The 19,800-nt window shown below is 30.4% G+C and overlaps 1 protein-coding gene across 1 annotated transcript; it reads left to right on the top strand.

Annotated features, from left to right (window-relative positions):
- Positions 1 to 13,343: 13,343 nt before the first annotated feature.
- On the top strand, positions 13,344 to 17,010 carry LOC105112595 (uncharacterized). Its single transcript, XM_011008330.1, has 7 exons — positions 13,344 to 14,215; positions 14,304 to 14,402; positions 14,766 to 14,986; positions 15,220 to 15,289; positions 15,371 to 15,450; positions 15,534 to 15,598; positions 16,628 to 17,010. The coding sequence occupies exons 1-7, from the start codon at positions 13,616 to 13,618 to the stop codon at positions 16,819 to 16,821; spliced, it is 1,329 nt and encodes a 442-aa protein (XP_011006632.1). The 5' UTR covers positions 13,344 to 13,615; the 3' UTR covers positions 16,822 to 17,010.
- Positions 17,011 to 19,800: the final 2,790 nt, after the last annotated feature.

Below are 19,800 nucleotides of genomic sequence, written 5' to 3'. Positions count from 1 at the left end.
TTGCTTCTTCTTCTAGGGACTCTAGCTCGGCTTGTATTACAGACATTTGGTTTCTCATACCATTTATCTTGTCCAGGTATTCCTCCATGTCTGACTCAGCTACCCTCCTTGATTCTCTCTCATCTTTAACCTACATTTGATATCGAGTTCTTAATTTTCTTTCTTCTTCATGGTGAGATCAGTTAATCTGTTCTTCTCTTTTTCAGCTTCCCATTTTAATTTATACTGGTCCCTTTCTTTCTTTAGAGAAGTTATTGTCTCTTTGTCGGCAGACTTTTTACTTTTTAAGGCCTTTTTTAGACTCACCAATTCGTGCTCCACTATTATATGTATTTTTACCAACTCGTAATTCTTGGCCTTCCCCTCTTTCAGTTACTCATTTGCTTCATGTTGATTCTTCTTTAACTTAACAATTTGTTCATCTATTTCCTTCAATTGTTGATCTAGAGAGGCCTTCATCTCTTCTTCTTTCAAAAGTTGGTTTTCTAAGAAATTTTGATGATTTCTGCTATTACCGAGCTCAATCCTCAACTTATCCAACTCTTATTGGAGATCTTCCTTATTATTGGCCCTTTTTCTTTTTTACTCCAACGTCACGGACGACTTATCTTGGGCTTTTCTTTGCTCTTTTACCTCTTGAAGTATCTTAGATGAACTACCACTCCTCTGTATTGAATATGTAGGGCTAACTGAGAAATCTTTTTTATGCTCTTCCTTTTAAACCAAAATAGGCTATTTCCAGTCATTTCTGATGGCATCTAACATATCCAAAGAGCTAGCTTCTTTAAACAGACCGGTATATTCAGCTACCACCTGAGTTCTTGGCCGTGTTGTATTCCTCTAAACTATCTGGCTGCTAATGAGAGTGAGTAACTAATATATCCAGTTAAGCCAATCAATGGAACCCATGCCTTATCGCCACAACTCATGAGGTAAAATGAACCACTTACCCAAGGAGCTTTCCATCTGAAATTAGTTTGGGGAAGTTCTCGGTATTTCTCTACCCACGCCTTTTCATCCAAACCATTCCATTCTTCAATCAGCACCAGCTCAAGTGACCTTATGTTAAACCACCAGAAATTATTAAAGACTTTTTTTTATGCTTCCAGATGGCTTACTATCCACATGAATAAGAGAGGGATACAACATCGCATCACTCCTTTCCCATGTAATCTACAATGGTTTAGAGATAGGAAGGTTTCAACTAAGATAATTGAAGTAGGGTTATTCTTTACCTCTTCAAATTCAAGAAAGGCGTTAGCAGCTTCAATGCTAATAATTTTGGCTGCTTCTGAAGGAAACAGAACCAAGACAAAGATGGAAAAAGCAATTATCTGATATCTTTCTTCACCTAACTTCCCTTCTTCCTTATCTGTCTTTAATTTACTCTCGATCATCTTCCACTTGAAACCTCTATTGGATATCTTGTACTGATCAACTTGATCCAAATATAGAAGTTTGGCAACTATTGTAGTTGTATTCTCAATTCTTTGTCTGAAGTATACTTTAAAAGGGTCATTCGGAAAACTTAAGATCTGAGCATACTCTTTAAGAGTAGGAGTCATATCAATATCCTCGAAGGTGAAACATCTGTAGCTTGGATCCTAGAAATGCATCAAGGCTTTGACTGCTGAAATCTGAATGGGCATTCTTATTAGATGAGCAATTCTTTCATACTTCTTCTCAAACAGATTCTCATCAATATATCCCAGAAGAGGGGCCAACTTTTTATGGTGTCTATGGAATAGTGCACTTTGGTTATGTGTGGTAATTCCTCAACCTTGGTTCTTGGGCAATCCCTTCGACTACTTGCATCATCTCAGATCTTTCCCCATATTTCAAAAAGGTAAGGGAAGTCATGGTTTTAGCTCAAAAATCCTGTAAAGTTTAGACAAATTCGAGGTTATTATATGAGGGATATGTTTTCTAACTGGTTTCAAAAAGGTCTATGAACTGCCTAGTGACCACCTCACGTGAAGGTAGTATAGAGGTTTACAAGGGATGATTAGGGTACTATATGACCGTCATCACCAAGTAAACACTCAATTCATAGTTGGATGTTTCACGAATCTGTACCCCGACTAAAAGTCATGGGGCAGATCGCTACTCCCCTCCTATCTTAGAATTGGGTTTTCTTGCCAAATTAAAAAATGCATGAATGCATGTATTTATGTATGAACAGGAAATAAAGGTATTGAAATAATAAGATTAAACAGACCAAAACAGATAATCAAATAATCAAACAATCAAAGCTTAGTCTGACCAAACAGGGCATCCCTAGTAGAGTCGTCATTCTGAAGGCATCAGCTTGGCAATTTTTTTTCTATTATTATTATTTGTGTTTTGCTTGGTTCTTTGGAGTCACCACCTAGTATTATGGTCACTAGGAACCTATGGTCTGCGAGAGTCTGAGCAAAGGACTGGTTGTGCAAGGGGAAGATGCATCACCCCCAGTACACCCTACCTTAGGTAGGCTGTATTATTTGTTTGATTGTTTTTCTAGGTCGAGTTTCTATTTGTTGGTGTTTTCTAAGGTTCAAGGCAGATCTCCTTTCGTGAAGGAGTCTCTACTTTATTGAGTTAAATCCTAACCATTCTAAAGTCCGAATTTTAAAATTGTTTTTATTTACACCTTATATCTTGAATACCCAAGGTTGTACTTTATCGTGTAATTTTACACCCCACAAATATTAAAGTTTACATTTGAATCCTAAAAAAAGGGGTTAAAAAGGAAAAAAAAGGTTTTTGATATTTTGGCCAAACCTTAATGGATAATCATAAACTAGTTATGATATCCATTTTTGGATTTTTAAATCGTGAGAAAGATATAATTTTTTTTTATTTTGAAACATGCTTGGAAAATTCTTTAAGACTTGGTCGTATGTAATAAAATATTTTTTTCCTTATTTATTTATTTTTTTTGAAATTTTTTAAACATTTAGTGAAAACCGGGTATTTTAATACTGGACTTGTATCTTAGTATGTAAATATACAACCCAATATTAAGCAAACTTGGTAGAAAAATATTTAAGAAAATCATAAATGTTTTGAAATGATTTAAAAAAAATGAATTTCTTTTGAATTTTTTTTAGTTTTTTTGATTTTTTTGTTTGTTTATATATATATATATATATTAAATATTAAAACATGTGGGCTAGGCCGAGCTCAACCGAGGAAAAGTGGGCCAAAATCAGCCCAAAATAGGTGGGCCAATGTTGGCCCAAGCGTTTCACTTTGGGTCGTAACTAACCCAACCCAACAACTAATTAATTCACTGCTGCATGCAGCAGCCACGACGGGGAGGGAGGAGGGGTGATCGGAGAAGAGAATTAAGCAGGGAGGCTTACCTGGCGTTGGAGAGCTGGCGGTCTAGTAGAGGACGACGGCGTGGCAGGTGGCTACAGTTGTGGAGGCCGACAGGGGAAGAAAGAAAAAGAAGAAAAACTTGCAGCGGAGAGAAGGAAAGCTCACGGCTGGAGCTGTTGGTGCGGCTGAGGAGGGAGCTATTACTCGGGCTGCTGCTAGTTAGAGTGGAAGCCATTGGAAAGGATGGTTGTCGCTGCTGCTGTTGCTGGGGTGGCGATGGGAGAGAGAAGAAAAAGTTTTGCAGAGAAGAGAGGAAGAGAGGGAGAGAGAGAGAGGTGTTGTAGGCTTCGGTGAGGTTGCTGGGTGATGGATGAGGTGTGGTGTTTCGTGGGAAGGACAACAGTGAGGTCAGTGGTGGCGGCTGGAGGCCATGACGGAGAGAAAAAGGAAAGAGAGGGTTGATTGCAGGAAAAACCAGGTAGAAAAAACTGATTTTTGGCCAACTTTGGGTTCGATTTTCTTCTCCTTCTAAGCATGAAATTTGCTCCTATTTATAGGGATAGAAATAGGGTAATCTCATCTTCAATGGGGAAAAATTCTCAGCCCTTGATTCGACTTGAGGAATCCAGGCTATTGATTCAATGTGTGCACCTCGAACTGCCAAATTTAGCAAATCTAAGGCTGCAGGCTGCCCGAGGTGGCCATTTTAGTCCAATAAACGGAGTCGTTTCAAAGTTTGTCGACCCGACCAAACCATTCTCCAGGATAAAGGGATTTCAGGTGGACATGTTGGTGCACGTGTTGTCAGATTTGGTGGTCAAACGAGGCAGAAAATGTGCTTGGAAAGCTGCTACTCGGGCAGCTTTTCGAGGAAGATGATGAACAGTAACCAAGCGACACATTGCTGGTTTTTTTTTTAAATCCCAAAAACGACGCCGTTTTGGGTTAAAATTAGAGATTTGTCGATTTTTAATTTGGTCCTCCAGCTTTCAATTTCTTTCAATCAAATCTTTAATTGACCTTAAACTTATGATTTAATGCAATTTGGTCCCGGCTTAACTTCAACTCCAGCCCTAGATTTACACGCCTTTTGCAATATAGTCCTTGGTCTTGAATTTATGCAATTTCATCCCTAATTGACCATTAAACTTTCAATTTCTTCAATTTGACCCCTGAATTTTGTCAATTAGACCCCTATAGTTTGGCGCCTTTTGCAGATGGGTCCTTGGCTTTGGATTTTGTCAATTTAATCCCTAATTGGCCCCAAAACTTCAATTTTCTTTCAATTTGGCCCCTGATTTCAATCAATTAACTTGGTAAAAATTAAATTTGGTCTCTTAAAATTTCAATTTTCTCAATTAAGCCTAAATTAGGCTCCCAAACTTAATGTTTTCACCAATTAAGCCCCAAATAAAATTAATTTGACCCATTTAAAGTATAATTAAGTCCTTGCACTTAATTAAATCTTTCATTTGGACCTAAATTAATTTTTAAACATAATTAAAATTTAATTTGGCCCATGATTAAATCAAATTGGCCTATTAAAAATTTAATTATGTTATTGGACTTAAGTTTTATGCAAATTTGTCCAATATTCATTTAATTTGACCTCGAATTTGCATTTTTTTTCTTCAATTTTAGGCACAATGGGGCGCTAATAGGTCTTGAATCTCCTCCAAAAATTACAGCTTGATTTTTGTCTATTTTTGTGGTCTTTCTAGATCAGCTTTTTCCACGTTATCAGCCTTTATTTTATTTTTTTGATTTTTATTTTGAAAAAAAAATGAATTTTAGAAAATAACTAGAATTGAGTTATGACAATGATGACTCATTAATATAAGTGAGTAATTGTCAAAATAGTCTGTACCTTTTTATTGTTTGTATACTTTACCAAGTCTTGCTTTATTTTTTTCTTAATGATTTGATCATCTTACATCTTCCTCTTAAAGATCTATTTAAGAATTAATAGTTTACTCTTTGGATAGAATTTATACTAGTTCTTGTATATGATTTTGTGCAATGAACTTAATCTGGGTATTATTTGCTATTTTTTAATAGGAAGCTTTAGGGCAGGAGATTGTTTTCTATTTTTGATGTTTTCACCTATTAATTTATTTTTATAATCTAATTTTAAGCCTTATTTGTAAAATATTTTTCAAAATTATATATAATTTTTTTAAAAAAATATAATTTGAATACAATTCTCAATTATCGACCATTTCTTGATTTTTAATCTTTTAACGAGTTTTTATTAAAACTTTATTTTAATTATTTTTTGATAAGTTTTCTTGTAATTTTTTTAAATTAAAATATTTGTATTGAAAAATGAGTTTCCAATACAATTTGGGATCATCTTATAATTTTTAATCATTTCATAAAACACTAAAAAATCGAAATAAAAAAAAAATAATGTTTTTCTGGCTTATACCGAATATTTGAGAAACCCTAGTTAATTTTGACCCCTCCTCACGAGCTTTTCTCGATGAAATTAAGTCCAAAAAGAAAACATCTTGGCCTTTAAGTTCATGCTAGTAAAAGAGGTCGAAAACCATAACCTTTTGTCCTTCATTCTAGCAGAAAATGCACCCAACAAATCCTCTTCCAACACATTTTTTATATGTGTGTATATATATATATATATGGTACAAGCTGCCATAAAATACAACCTTTGTGCTCCAAGCTAGTGATGAAAAGAAACACCTTTTTGCTCCTTTATTTTAGTTGCAAACACACTGCTAAAAGACACTCTTCCATGCTCATGCTTCAAAACTAGTATGTTATCCCATCATAAATTCTACTTTTTTTAACCTCTTTTGTTGCTGCAAAAACATGCCCAAAAACCATCTCTTTATATCTTATAGCTGCTGCCACAAATTAGCACCTTTGTTGTCGAAGTCAATACTTCTTTGCTCGATTTCCTTTTCTTTTTTAAAAAAACAAATTGAATATAAAGCCAAATAAGCCCCCATCTGTCTCCTACACCAGCTGAACACAATAGCCAAAAAAAAAAATGCTAGCCTTTATAGAGTAGGTACAACTGCCAACATAAGATTAAAAAAAAAAAACAACTTAATTAGGATAATATAAGGAGATGGATGACTGGGATTAATTATAGGAAATAGAGGGCCATGATTTAGCTAAAAAGAGATGCCTGGGACCTATTAAAAAAGAGTAAGAATAAGATTAAAATGGAAGAACACCATAAAAAATATAGAGGATCACAAACATAAAGAGAGGATATAAACTAGAAGAGGTGATTTGGAACAATATTCGGTTTTTAGATTATAATTAGAGCTAAACATCTTGTTTTTAAGCTTCTTTTTAGCTTTATAAAAATCTAAAATGTAAAATTAAAACTTTTATATAGAGCTTAAAATTCAATTTTAAAGTTCATAATATAGCAAAAATAAAGAATTTAAAATCTATCTAAAAATTCATCGCAGCTCAGATCTTGTTTTGATTTTCAGCTTTCATGTGGAGTTATAGAAGTCAAGACGATAATAACACTAAAGTTAGCATCAGCAACAAAAGATTCAACAATGGGGATCAATATTCCATGGTAAGATATTAGTTAATCCTAGCCAAGTTGATGTTTTCGGAATGCTCGAACATTATTCTTACAAGAGCATCTTTTTACCAATGAAATACACGACTTTGAAGGGGAAAAAATCTACCATACAATGGTTTTCACGCGAGAATGTGTTATTCATGGGTGTAGAGTTTTTAATGTTCGGAGATATGATAATAGTTATATTTTAAAATATAACTATTATCATATCTCCGAACATTAAAAACTCTACACCCATGAATAACACATTCTCGCGTGAAAACCATTGTATGGTAGATTTTTTCCCCTTCAAAGTCGTGTATTTCATTGGTAAAAAGATGCTCTTGTAAGAATAATGTTCGAGCATTCCGAAAACATCAACTTGGCTAGGATTAACTAATATCTTACCATGGAATATTGATCCCCATTGTTGAATCTTTTGTTGCTGATGCTAACTTTAGTGTTATTATCGTCTTGACTTCTATAACTCCACATGAAAGCTGAAAATCAAAACAAGATCTGAGCTGCGATGAATTTTTAGAAAAAATTCTAAGAATAAAAAAATCATCTAAATTGATTTTTCATGAAGAATTTATTATTATTTTCATATTAAATAGATAGTAATTAAAAAAAAATATTAAAATAAAAATCTATAATAATATTTAAGAAAACCTTACTTTATTTTCTTTTATTGTCATTTTTTTAAAATAAAAACACAGGTTGTTTGAATGAAAATGTTGCACGTACTAGCATTAAACCCGCAACCTGTCACCTTGGTTCCATGCACAAACCAATTGATTCACGACACAGTGTTGTTATTATATGGATTAAAAAATATATTAATTTTTTTAATGTTAATATGAATAGTAAAGCATCATCATAAAAAAAAACCCTTCAATTTTTTAAATGTTATAGATTTAAACTTTAATTTCAATAATAATAATAATAATAATAATAATAATAATAATAATAATAACAGTGTAGTCGTAAACTTGACCAATTGATTTGATATACTTTTCTTCAAGTCTGTGCTCACTGCGCTCGTGTGGTGAGCTTGACCCCTTCGTTCTTCAAAAGAGACTGCCGTCACCCACTGAATCACGCATCTTCCTTGCAATGGTGCATCCTCCATCATCCTTGCGTAAAATAAGAGCTTTTAGTTTTCTAGCACAATGACAAAAAAAAGCTGATACAGTGGAAAACATATTTGGAGATTTATCATAATTTAATAATTCGGGACACGTGAGTCATATATATATAATCTACCACTCTTACGTTTTAATTTTTATTTACAACATAAAAATTACAGATACTATCTGCAACTTCATATAAAATAATTGCACAAAACCCTTTACCTTTTCTCTTTTTATTTTCATTTTTTATTAATCAATTTTTATAATAACAAATAAACACATAAAAATTTAAAAATAATTTAAAAAAAAAACACTTTCCTCTTGGTTAAACAAACTGCAAATGATTTTGAAGATGGAACATGGCAATGGCCATACTATTTGCCAGAAATGACAGGGCATTAAAGAAGACATGGAATATAACTGAGTAGATGCGTAGCGGAAATATAAGCTGAAATATGGTCCATACAAATGACAACAAGGGAGATTTGGCTGCATGTGATTCCAAAAGCATCCCATTGGCTCAAAAGAATTCCTTGAATGTTGCCAAGCTGGTACTGCTAAAGACATGTTCCGAGTTCTATGAATCCTCGCTAACACTATGATATTTCGACGATCAACACGCTCTATTTTTTTTCTTTAAAATAAAATAAAATCTACCTTATATAATAGAGTGCTAGTTGAAAAACGATTCCTAGCTGCTCTTTTGTCAAACAGAAAAAACACTTTTAAAATAAATAATAATAATAATAGCAATAGCAATATAACTTGTTTATGAATTACAAAGTAAGAGTAACCATTCTCTCTACCTGTGGTTATTCTATTCTAGCCAGAAATAAACCTTGGTGCCTGTTTGTGATAGCAGTGTGCGTGTCTTGGTGTGTGTGTGTGTTGGGGGGGGGGGGGGGGGGATGGAATAAATTTTTAAATAAGAGATGTTTTAAATTTTTTAAGAAATATTTTTTTATTATATATAAAAAATTAAAAGTTGTTTAGATATTAATTTTCAATCAGATATTAAAAATAAAAAATTTCAATTGGGATATATTTTAACTGTAAATGATGATTATGTAGGTTAAAAATTTTTTAAATAAAAGACTATAATGTTTTTACTTTAAAGGTAATGTGATTAGAAAAGTTCTAACTAAGACATCATAATAAATTTTATAACTAAAGCTGATTACATCTCTTTGTTTGATTATAATAATAATTTAAAATCTTATCAATGATCCAAATATATATTTAAGTGACTTCATTTGATTAGAGAATCATAAAATAAAAAATATTAAAATAAAACAAGTTCCAACTAAAAAGAATATTGTAAATTCATTTTACTAAGTCACCATTCCAATAGAAGCATGATAATCATATAAAGCAATATGATATTAAATGGTTGAGTGATTAGGTTTAAAGCAAATAAGAGATTGTTAATATATATATATATATATATATATATTAAGAAGCCAATCAGTTGGTTCATGGAAAACATATTTATCTATAAAAAAAAATTTATCTTTAATATTTTTTATGTTTAATTAATAAGTCTAGAGTATATATAAAGTTCTTGGGCCAAAAAGATTTTGTAAAGAAAATTATAAAGTTATTATAATTATGAGGTTTTTATTATATCAAAATATTGTTCTTAAATATTCCTGGTCGATGCTCTATTAACACTAAACACTAATTAAAACCGTTAATACTAAAACATATTATGTTTTTTTTTCTTATAAAAAAAATAGTTGTTCTTATAAGTTAAGATATGATAGATATCTAGAACCAATATGTTGATACTTGTCAGATGATATATATACTGAACTAACCTGCATAAGAATTTAATATGAAAAAATCATTTGTCTATGGAGATGCTCACATGATAATTATGTAAATAATCCTTAAACATGAAATGACTAAGTTATCTTATATGAAGAATATTATATTTGATATTAAACATATGTTATTCTAATCAAGGGTAATAAATAGAGAGATATTAGATATAATAAAAATTATATGAAAGTATTTGAGTGATCAAGAGAAGAGTCATCATCTTAGGTGAATTAGAGAAGTTTTCTATTACTTTTTAAATAGTATTAATTTTAGAATTCTTGCGCAAAGTAAAATAAGATTTGAAAACAAATTTTAAATCTTATTTAAAAAATCATTTACTATGGTGTTGATAATAAATGTAATTTGATATGGCAAACACACTTCATATTATGTTGTCTAAATCAGAATATTTTTAATGAAGGGATAATAATTACACTGAAAAACTTATCATTAAAATGTTAAATCAAAATTATTTATGACCTTTTCTAATATTTAGATAATAATAACACATTATTAGATATTGTACTTAATTTTTAAATATAAATCAATCAATTTTTTAAATTGATAATAAATTAAATTATTTAATTTATTTAATCTAATTTTATTTAGGATTGTAAATAGTACTTGAGCCAACATATTAGAAAATCTAAAGGATCACACACGTATAAAAACCAATAGTCATAAATTAAATTAAGATAATTAATAATTATTACTTGATTATAAATAAATTTCATAGATTAAGGACTAGAATATAATTACAACATAGAATTATAATTCTAGACTTAAAGAAATAAAGTATAAACTTGATTGAATAAATTTCTATTTTTTTTTTGTAATAATACATATGATATTTTTCATAAGACAATGTTATATTTTTATTTATTTATAAGGTTACTAGATTTCTTTATAAATAAAATGTCATGCATCATATTTTTATGAGATATAATCTATATTACAAAATATATAATACTCAAATACCTGAAAACATAAAAAGAAAACAACAAGTACTTAAAGGTATAATGATCCTTTTCTTTTCTCAAATTTATTATTATTTTCTTGATAAACTTAACTAAATATTTGTTGTTGTGAAAAATTAATATGTCATTCATATAGAAACATATAATGACATAATTCTTATTTATGTTTATATATATATATATATATATATATATCAATTTTATTGATTTTTAAACTTATTTGTTAAAATAACCTTACGAAACTTTTATATTATTGTTAGGAGCTAGTTTCAAACTATATAAAGACTTGACAAACTCACGGTGTTCATTTTCTTTTTCTTTTTTGATGTACGTGGGTGTCCGGGCTAGCTTACGCGCACCACGACTAATCCCACGGTCCATTGGACATCCTGCAAGCCTCAGTGAACAGGTTAGGCACCGCGGGGGTGACAGGCGTACCATATAGCAAGGAGCCAGCAGAACCAGAAAGGACACCACTTACCAACCCCACTCCCACTGGGACTCGAACCGAAGCTACTCCCACTGGGACTCAAACCGAAATTCGAAAGAAGGCGAGCAGCGCCTTACGCCCCGGAGCAACAAGCTGCTTGGAAAAGGAGTGTTTGTATGGGGGGGTGTTTGTATGCCCCACTCACACTGCTTGGTAAATGGGTGTTCATTTTCTTTGTGTGTACGGGTGGGTGTTTGTATGTGCTTGAATGTGACATCACAAACACACACGGGTTTAAGATAAATGAGGTGAATGAATTCTTCAATAAAATTATAAATACGATGTTTTAAAATGTTTAAGAAATATTTTTTTATTTTATATATATATATCTTCTTTTAATGAGCCATAATTAACATATATGTATATATATATATATATCTTATTTAATTTTTAAACTTACTGTGAGGGTTTTGAGTCATTGTTGAAGTATTCCTTAGAGTTTTGAATTAGTTATAATAATTTTAAATAATTATAAAATTTAGAAAAAATATATTTTGATTTTATAACTAAATCATAAACTACATACTTCATTTTTAAATCCTACGTATGTAGAATATATATCTAGAATTAATTCCTACTCAAAGTATAATGCTTATCTTCATATGATATTACCTAATTTATCTATTTTTTCACCAACCAAACACATTTGGAGTATTTTCCTTTAATAATTTATTTTTTTTAAACAATTTATAATTCTAATTATAAAACTTTTTCCTCATATCAGATTCTTAGAACTCAGTCTTTAAAGTCATTTATTATTTTAATATATTTTTATTTTTATTTATTATTTTTCAAAGTAAATCTAGAATATCTTATACTCTAAACAAAATAAAATTTATTGAATTTTATATTTTTTGAAATGGTATAGTATATAACATTAATTCAAAAACTAAATTGTGTGGAGATTTTCTATGCAAATGGTAGCACTATGGATGGATTTTCTGTAAGTAACTGAGAAATTTTCTGTTGATATCGATTTTAATTATTAAAATAGTTAAATTTGGTGGCAAATTATTTCTTTTAACGAAAGGAGCTCACATTAGATTTTTTTACCTCGAAATTATCAAAAAAAACAAATCCGATCTTAGTAAGATTTTTAGTTTTAGATTAATTTCAAGTTTGGAGATTTTTTTTGGGATTTTTGAAGCCATGTATAAGTATATTACGTTCCCTATGATATTTTGTAAGTGTTTTGATTAAAAATTAAGTTGAAATTTTGGTTTTTTAGTAAAATAAACCATCAATTCTGTTTTTTCGGCCGCCACAATGACCAGAAAATAGACAATATAGATAACACATTATCTAAATCTCTTTTTTTTTTCCCTTAAAAAAAACATGTTATCCACCCTAGCTAAAAAACATATAAAAAAGGTTTTAGTCATCTAAGTCCAAGATTATCTGATTATTTTTTTGAAGTTATTTTTTTTGTTATTTTTTATGCATTTAATTTAAAAAAGTTTTCATGATTTATTTATAATTTTTATTTTATCTTTATATAGATGAACTTTATTTTTAAAATAAAAAAAATTTATTTTCAGATAATATTTCTAATATGTGTAGCTTTGTATAATATTTTTTTCTTTTTATTCTATTCCATTAATTTAATATATTTATCTATTTCTATTATCAATTGATTAAGTAAAATTTTTTTTAAATAAATAAATTTAGCAATTATAAACAGATAAATTTTTCATATTACGAGATTAAATATCTTGATTTACATTTGTTTCTCGATTTTTTTAGTTTTAATTTTTGTTATTATTTATGGTTATTTATTTATTTATTAATCTATATATTTATTCACTTATTTAATTAGATATATGTATAAATTTTTTAATTATAAAAATATATTATAAAACTTGTATGTATAATTATTTTTTTAAAAATATTTAACCCATGAGGATGTGCTGGTGCAGTATCAAAACTAAAAAGAGATTGAATATTTAATTGAGATTTTGTTTTGAATTAATATGAATATTTTATATTATTTTATATATTTTTTAATTAATTTTATAGGTTTTAAAATTAATAATTATGGAAGTGTCGTTATGAATTTAGCTCATTGACCTAATTATGTAAGTCTATATACCGTGGCCTTTCTTAAGATGTTTGCCCTCAGAGAAACGTGAAAACTAACGTCCCTTTCTTCTTATATAAACCTCCATTCCTTCCTTCAAACACTTAGCCACCAACCAAACACTAGCAGCAGCGAGCACCACCACCACCACCACCTCTTCATTTCCTGCCTTTACCTTCTGGTTTATTATACTATTTGTCGACTTTGCTATCTGGGTTTCATTAGCTGAGAGATTTTCGAGATCTTGAAATTAAAGGAAGGAAAATGACGGCTTTTCCTTCGAGTTTTTCTTATTCTGATTTATCAAGAGCTGTCAGTTTGCAAGACGATGCCTTTGTAAGGGGGATGACCATCAACAAGTCTTTATCAGTAAAGGATATGGTTCCTCGCCGTAGTTGGAGGAGGAGACATGTCGCCTCTAGCGGCAGTAAACAGAGACTTCTTGTTCTGGTCATGTCGCAGTCACATTCATATTCACAAGGTGAGTTGCCGCAAGCAGGTGCGTTCACGACCACAGTAGTGAAAAATGAGGGTGGCAATCACAATGTTGTTGCAGGAGGAGATGGAGAAATTAGAGTTTTGGAGATTGGGAGTGAGTTGAAAACTGATTTTGGTGGGACCGGTGGTAATGGAGGAAATGGGAAGTTCCCAAGTAATGGTGGCGGTGGTGGTGACGGAGGATGCGGCGGCGGTGGCGGCGAAGAAGAGGATAAAGGGGAGGAAGAGTTTGGACCAATAATGAAGTTTGAAGAAGTGATGAAAGAGACCGAAGCGCGAGGGGCTAGTCTTCCTCCTGACATGTTAGAGGCTGCAAAGACTATTGGTATTCGCAAAGTGCTTCTACTTAGGTATTTGGATTTGCAGGTACCATGATGATGGTTTTTTCAAGTGTTAAGAATTCTGTGTTTTCCATGTAATTGGTTGCTTATGTTTGTTTGTTTTGTTAATTTAGGGGGCAGGAGGGCTTTTGGGATTTGCAATCAAGTCGTGTGCAATGCTGCGAAACAGAATGCTGGCTGATCCATCTTTTCTTTTTAAAATTGGAACGGAGGTTTGTTTGCTTGTTTGCTTTTTTATTTTTTTATATGGAATGTTTGTCCAAGTTTCTGCATCTTTGCAACCTAACAGAGATCAGGTGTTAAAATGGCCATCTTAATAAGATATCTTACTCAAATTAGGAAATTAGTTGATAAGGGGTTAGTTTATTCTCTGGGCCGGTGTGAATTTTGCTTTGTATCTTTTGGAGAATACAATTAGTCAAAAGTTTTCCCAGCTACCTTCATGGTCTATCTTATTTATATGCAGCGACGAGCTGTGTTTAATCGTTTGAGGGCATCTTTGATTTGGTTTTGGAATTGAAATGTCCTTTTCGTTATGTATATAAAGTCAACAGTAATGTCTTAAAACAATGCAGATAGTAATTGATTCTTGCTGTGCTACATTTGCGGAAGTTCAAAAGAGGGGCAAAGACTTCTGGGCAGAGTTTGAATTGTATGTTGCAGATCTTTTAGTGGGCGTAGTGGTTAACATTGCTTTGGTTGGCATGTTGGCACCATATGTACGTATTGGGCAGCCATCTCTATCTAAAGGTTTCCTTGGACGACTGCAACATGCATATGGAGCTCTTCCTAGTAGGTTAGTATTGATTTGTTTCCTCCAAAGAAAATTTGCATCAATTTGCAATATCTTAGTCCTAATTTATATTATTGTTGTTTATTACATGGTTATATCTTAGTCTACATGTATATTATTATTGTTTATTACTACATATTATGTAGTTTTAATAATTCTTGTGACGATCTCATTTGCAACTTTAGAATATGGTGAAATAGTGTATTTGAGTCTCTGAAGTTATCATCTAAATGCAGTGTGTTTGAAGCTGAAAGGCCAGGATGTAGATTTTCTGTTCAGCAGAGAATTGGTACATACTTCTATAAGGTAGGCTACATATGTGATAAAGGAGTCATAATAGATTCTTTTGCAGATTTATTGCTGATAATCTACATCTCCTGTTTCCAGGGTGTCCTGTATGGATCAGTTGGATTTGCATGTGGTATTATCGGGCAAGGCATTGCAAATCTCATTATGACTGCAAAACGGTATAACTATACTCTGCATTTTTTTTGTAATTGGCTAATTGGATAAGTGCATTTAATCATATTGGGGATACTTAATACTTCAGGAGCATAAAGAAATCAGAAGAAGACATACCAGTGCCACCCCTTTTGAAGAGTGCAGCTCTTTGGGGTATGCTTTATTTTTCTGTATAGATTGGTCATAGATTGTCAAGTTCATTTCTCTTATATGATCTCGAACATGTTTTCATCTTTCAATTTGTTGATTTTTTCCCCATGTATTATTTAATTACCTCTAAGTGCTAATTCTGTGTGGCTGGGTCTCAAGCTCAAGTATCTTCTCATACTCTATGGTTGAATGTTGTGTTTTGTGTGCAATATTTGCATATATAATTTATGCAGCTTCAAGCAATTTCTCATCAAATTTGTCTTGAGGGTTTTGACTGTTTGTTGATTCAGCACTTTAATTTTTGCTGTCAATTCATGACATATGCTTTGTGATTGACTGACCATAACTAGTTATTAGTATTTGTAGTGAACCAAATTTAGTAGGGGGAGAAATATGAGCAGGCTATATGATATAAATAAATCTGCAACACTTCCTGTGTGCTTCATGGTCCTTCCATCTTAGGTTCAGTGTCAGACACATGATTGTTACCATGTTCATCCCCTCTGATATTGTTTGCCATTTGCTACTGCTTAATGATTGTCAAGCCCTCCCGTCATCCCCTATCTGCTCTGATTTACCCTCGTCCCAAATGGATGTCTTCAATACTTGCAAGGATGTGTTTTAAATGTAGAGTGCTAGAAAGATTTAAAACTTCACTGAAGACTGACATTCTTCTACTAATTATCTACCCTTAGTAACAATAATTCATAGTCCAATAGTTAGGTCTATGAGGATGATGTCAATTGAGTTTGCTAATAGCCGTCATGGCCCAAGCAAGAATATTTAGACAAATGGAGGATTCTGCCAGCAAATTTGTGTAGGATTCCCTGCCTTTTAACTGGTAGTCTCTTTTATCAGGAAATCACCTTGAATATCGAGTTACCTGTTCTTTCTTCCAGCCTGCTTCTTAATTTATTTGTTGTTTGGTGTTTTGCATTCCCAAAAATCACCATATTTTTCTCTGTGCTGCAGTTACATATCTGTTAAGTCTTGATAAATGCTAGTTTGGCTTCTCTGTCCCCCAATGTGCAGGTGTTTTTCTTGCAGTTTCATCCAACACGCGCTACCAAATTATCAATGGACTAGAACGCCTGGTAGAAGGATCACCCATGGCAAAGCAGGTTCCACCAGTTGCAATGGCTTTCACAGTTGGTGTGCGATTTGCCAACAATATCTATGGTGGAATGCAGTTTGTGGACTGGGCTAGATGGAGTGGGGTGCAATAATGACATTTAGGTATTTTAACTAATAAGTTGCAGGTGCAATAACATTAGTGTTATCTCCCTTCTAATAATTCTTAAGGATCCCCACCGACTCTATTAAACTCCTAAGGGATGTTTTTACGTGTGAATTAACCAAATGTGGAAGTTAGACTTCCCTTTTTATATAGGTGTTTGCTAATTATTGACCATAAATTGCTGAGTTTTAGAGTAATATCAAAATAATTTGAGGTTTTTAGTTACCTATTTATCCATTAACAACATAAAAAAATGATTTCTCTATAGACTATTAATGGATAGAATTTTCTAAGAAAACCTTACAAATAAACGTATTTCTCTCCTCCTATGATAAATTATACTATAAAAAATGCCAAGTTCATGAGAAATACTTTAGTATAATTATTAAATTTGGTTTAGCATGTCTTGAAATCTCTTTAATTGAGTCTTTGTCTAGTCTTTTGCTTGAGTCTTGGTCTCGTCTTGGTCAAATTAGATTGTGTGGATATATATATATATATAAAGTCAATGGAATTGACATCTTGATCTAAATAAATATATGGAAATTAATATTTATATATGAAGGTTGTAAATCATGCATATAAGAGTGTGTGAAGCAAACTCACATTATTAACGTTAAAGAAGAAGAATGACATGTTCCTCTTGTTAACATTATTAATAACACTAATCTTCATTCATTTCTCATTCAATGATGTATTAGTAATGATTCTCGAACTCATATTCTACAAGTATGTGAAACATAATTACTAACTACCATAATTACATTTGAAATTAAAAGTAAAACATATATCTAAGTCAATGTGTTGCACCACTATTGTCACCGCCTCTCCCACCTTTATAATTTGTATCAACTTTCATATTTATAGCACATTCAACATTAACTTGTTCAACATTGTCTCTTCGGCAAGCCTACCAAATAATTTGCATACATCGTACCAAATAGTTAAATACCTTTTCCTTAATAGTCCTTAGTTGGTCTCCTCCATATTCTCTTCTTCTACTCTTTTCTAGATCTTTCTACACTGCTCTCTTAAGTTATGTTGGCAAAATTGTTAATAAATATCTCATATAGCTTGGATGGTTACATGATACTAATTTTATTTATAAAAAATATATATTTTGTCATTTATAAAATATTATTTATTTTAATATTTATTTAAGTTTGACTAACGAGTATAGAGTAAAGATAAAAATTTATTGGGATAAAAATATTTGATAGAAGAAATTATAAAATAGTTATACTTATGAGAATTATTATTACATCAAAGTATTGTCTCTAAATATTTATAGTCAATATTTTATTAAGACTAATATTGATTAAAACTGTTGAAATTGATATATATTATGTTATTGTTTTTTATAAAAAGAAACTACTTTTATAAGCTGAGATATGAGAAATATCTGGAACTAATATGTAAATGCTTATTAAATAACAAATATATTAAATTGACCTGCATGAAAATTCCATTTAGAAAGATTATCCATGTATATGAAAAGATTTACATGTCAATTGTATAAGTGATTTTTATATTTGAGATTAACAAGTTATTATATATAGAGAATGCTATACTTTGATCATGACTATACATTATATTTATCAAAGGTAACAAATGGTCAAATATTGATATAACATATAAAGGTATTTAAGTGATCAATAGATGATTCATTACTCTAGATTAATTAAGAAAAATATTTTATATGTTCTAAAATAATATTGATTGAAAAATCTATGTTTAAGGTGAAATGAAATCTAAAAAATATTTTAATTCTTATTCAAATAATCAATGACTATGGTGTTGCAAACAAACATAATATGGTAGAGTAGACAAAATCTATGTTCAAATATTTAATTGGAACATTCTTGATGAAGGGATAATTGTTACACTAAAAATTGATCATTAAAAAGTTAAGTCAAATCATATATGACTTTTCTAATATTTTGAAAATCATGACTTGTTGCTAGAGCTTGTACTTGATTTTTAAATATAAATTAATCAATTTTTTGAATTAATAACAAGTTAAATATTTTTAATTTAATTTTATTTAGGATTATGATTTATATTTAGATTAATATATTAGAAACCTAATGGGTCACATACATTAAAAATCATTGATATGAAATTAAATTACAATGACTGATCAAGTATGACTTAATTATTGATAAGTTTTAGAAATTAAGGATCGGAGTGTAATTAATATAAGAGATTATAATTCTAGACCAAAAAAAAAATCAAGTAAGAACTTGATTGTATAAATTTCTAATAATTATCTTGAAATAAAATATGTAATATTTTGCTGTTAAAAAGGATATCAAGTTTTTTTTTTTTTATGAATAAAATGTTATGTCTCATATTTTTTTTGTATAACTATATATAAAAAATAGATTTAAGAGTAAAAAAAGAAGAAGAAAAGAGGCGTAACAATCTCTCTCCTAAAAGAGTTTAGAAGATTTATAATCTGATGGTTCTTGTGAATTATTATTGGAGATATAACAATTAAACAATTTATGTTTTTTCACAACTTATCCTTAAATAATTGATTATACACTAGAATCAATAATGATCTTTAGGTAATCTTTATATAAATTGTAATAAAAAACTTATATTATTTAATAAGATCCTTAAAGAATTGATTACACACTAGAATCAATAATGATCTTTAGGTATACAACGAAACCTAATAAGGTATTAGGGGTTTTAAAAGGTATAATTATGATTTTATCCCTATACATAGAAAATATTGATTTTATATTAAATTAATTATATAATTTTTTTTTAATTGGATTAGGATTGGATTAAATTGTTTGATTCAAAATTTTTTATTTTTATTTTTATACTAAGTTAGATTAGGATTATATTGAAATGTTTAATTAAATTATATTTTAAAAAATAATTTGTTTCTCAATAAAGAGAGATTTTAAGTCTAGAAAATTTATTTAATTAATTCTAAAATTATTTAGGTTGTTAA

The sequence above is a fragment of the Populus euphratica genome, unplaced genomic scaffold (genome assembly GCF_000495115.2).
Source record: "Populus euphratica unplaced genomic scaffold, PopEup_1.0 scaffold577.1, whole genome shotgun sequence".
NCBI lineage: Eukaryota > Viridiplantae > Streptophyta > Magnoliopsida > Malpighiales > Salicaceae > Populus > Populus euphratica.
Note: the sequence above shows the minus strand (reverse complement) of the source record. Positions and strands in the feature narration are given on the sequence as shown.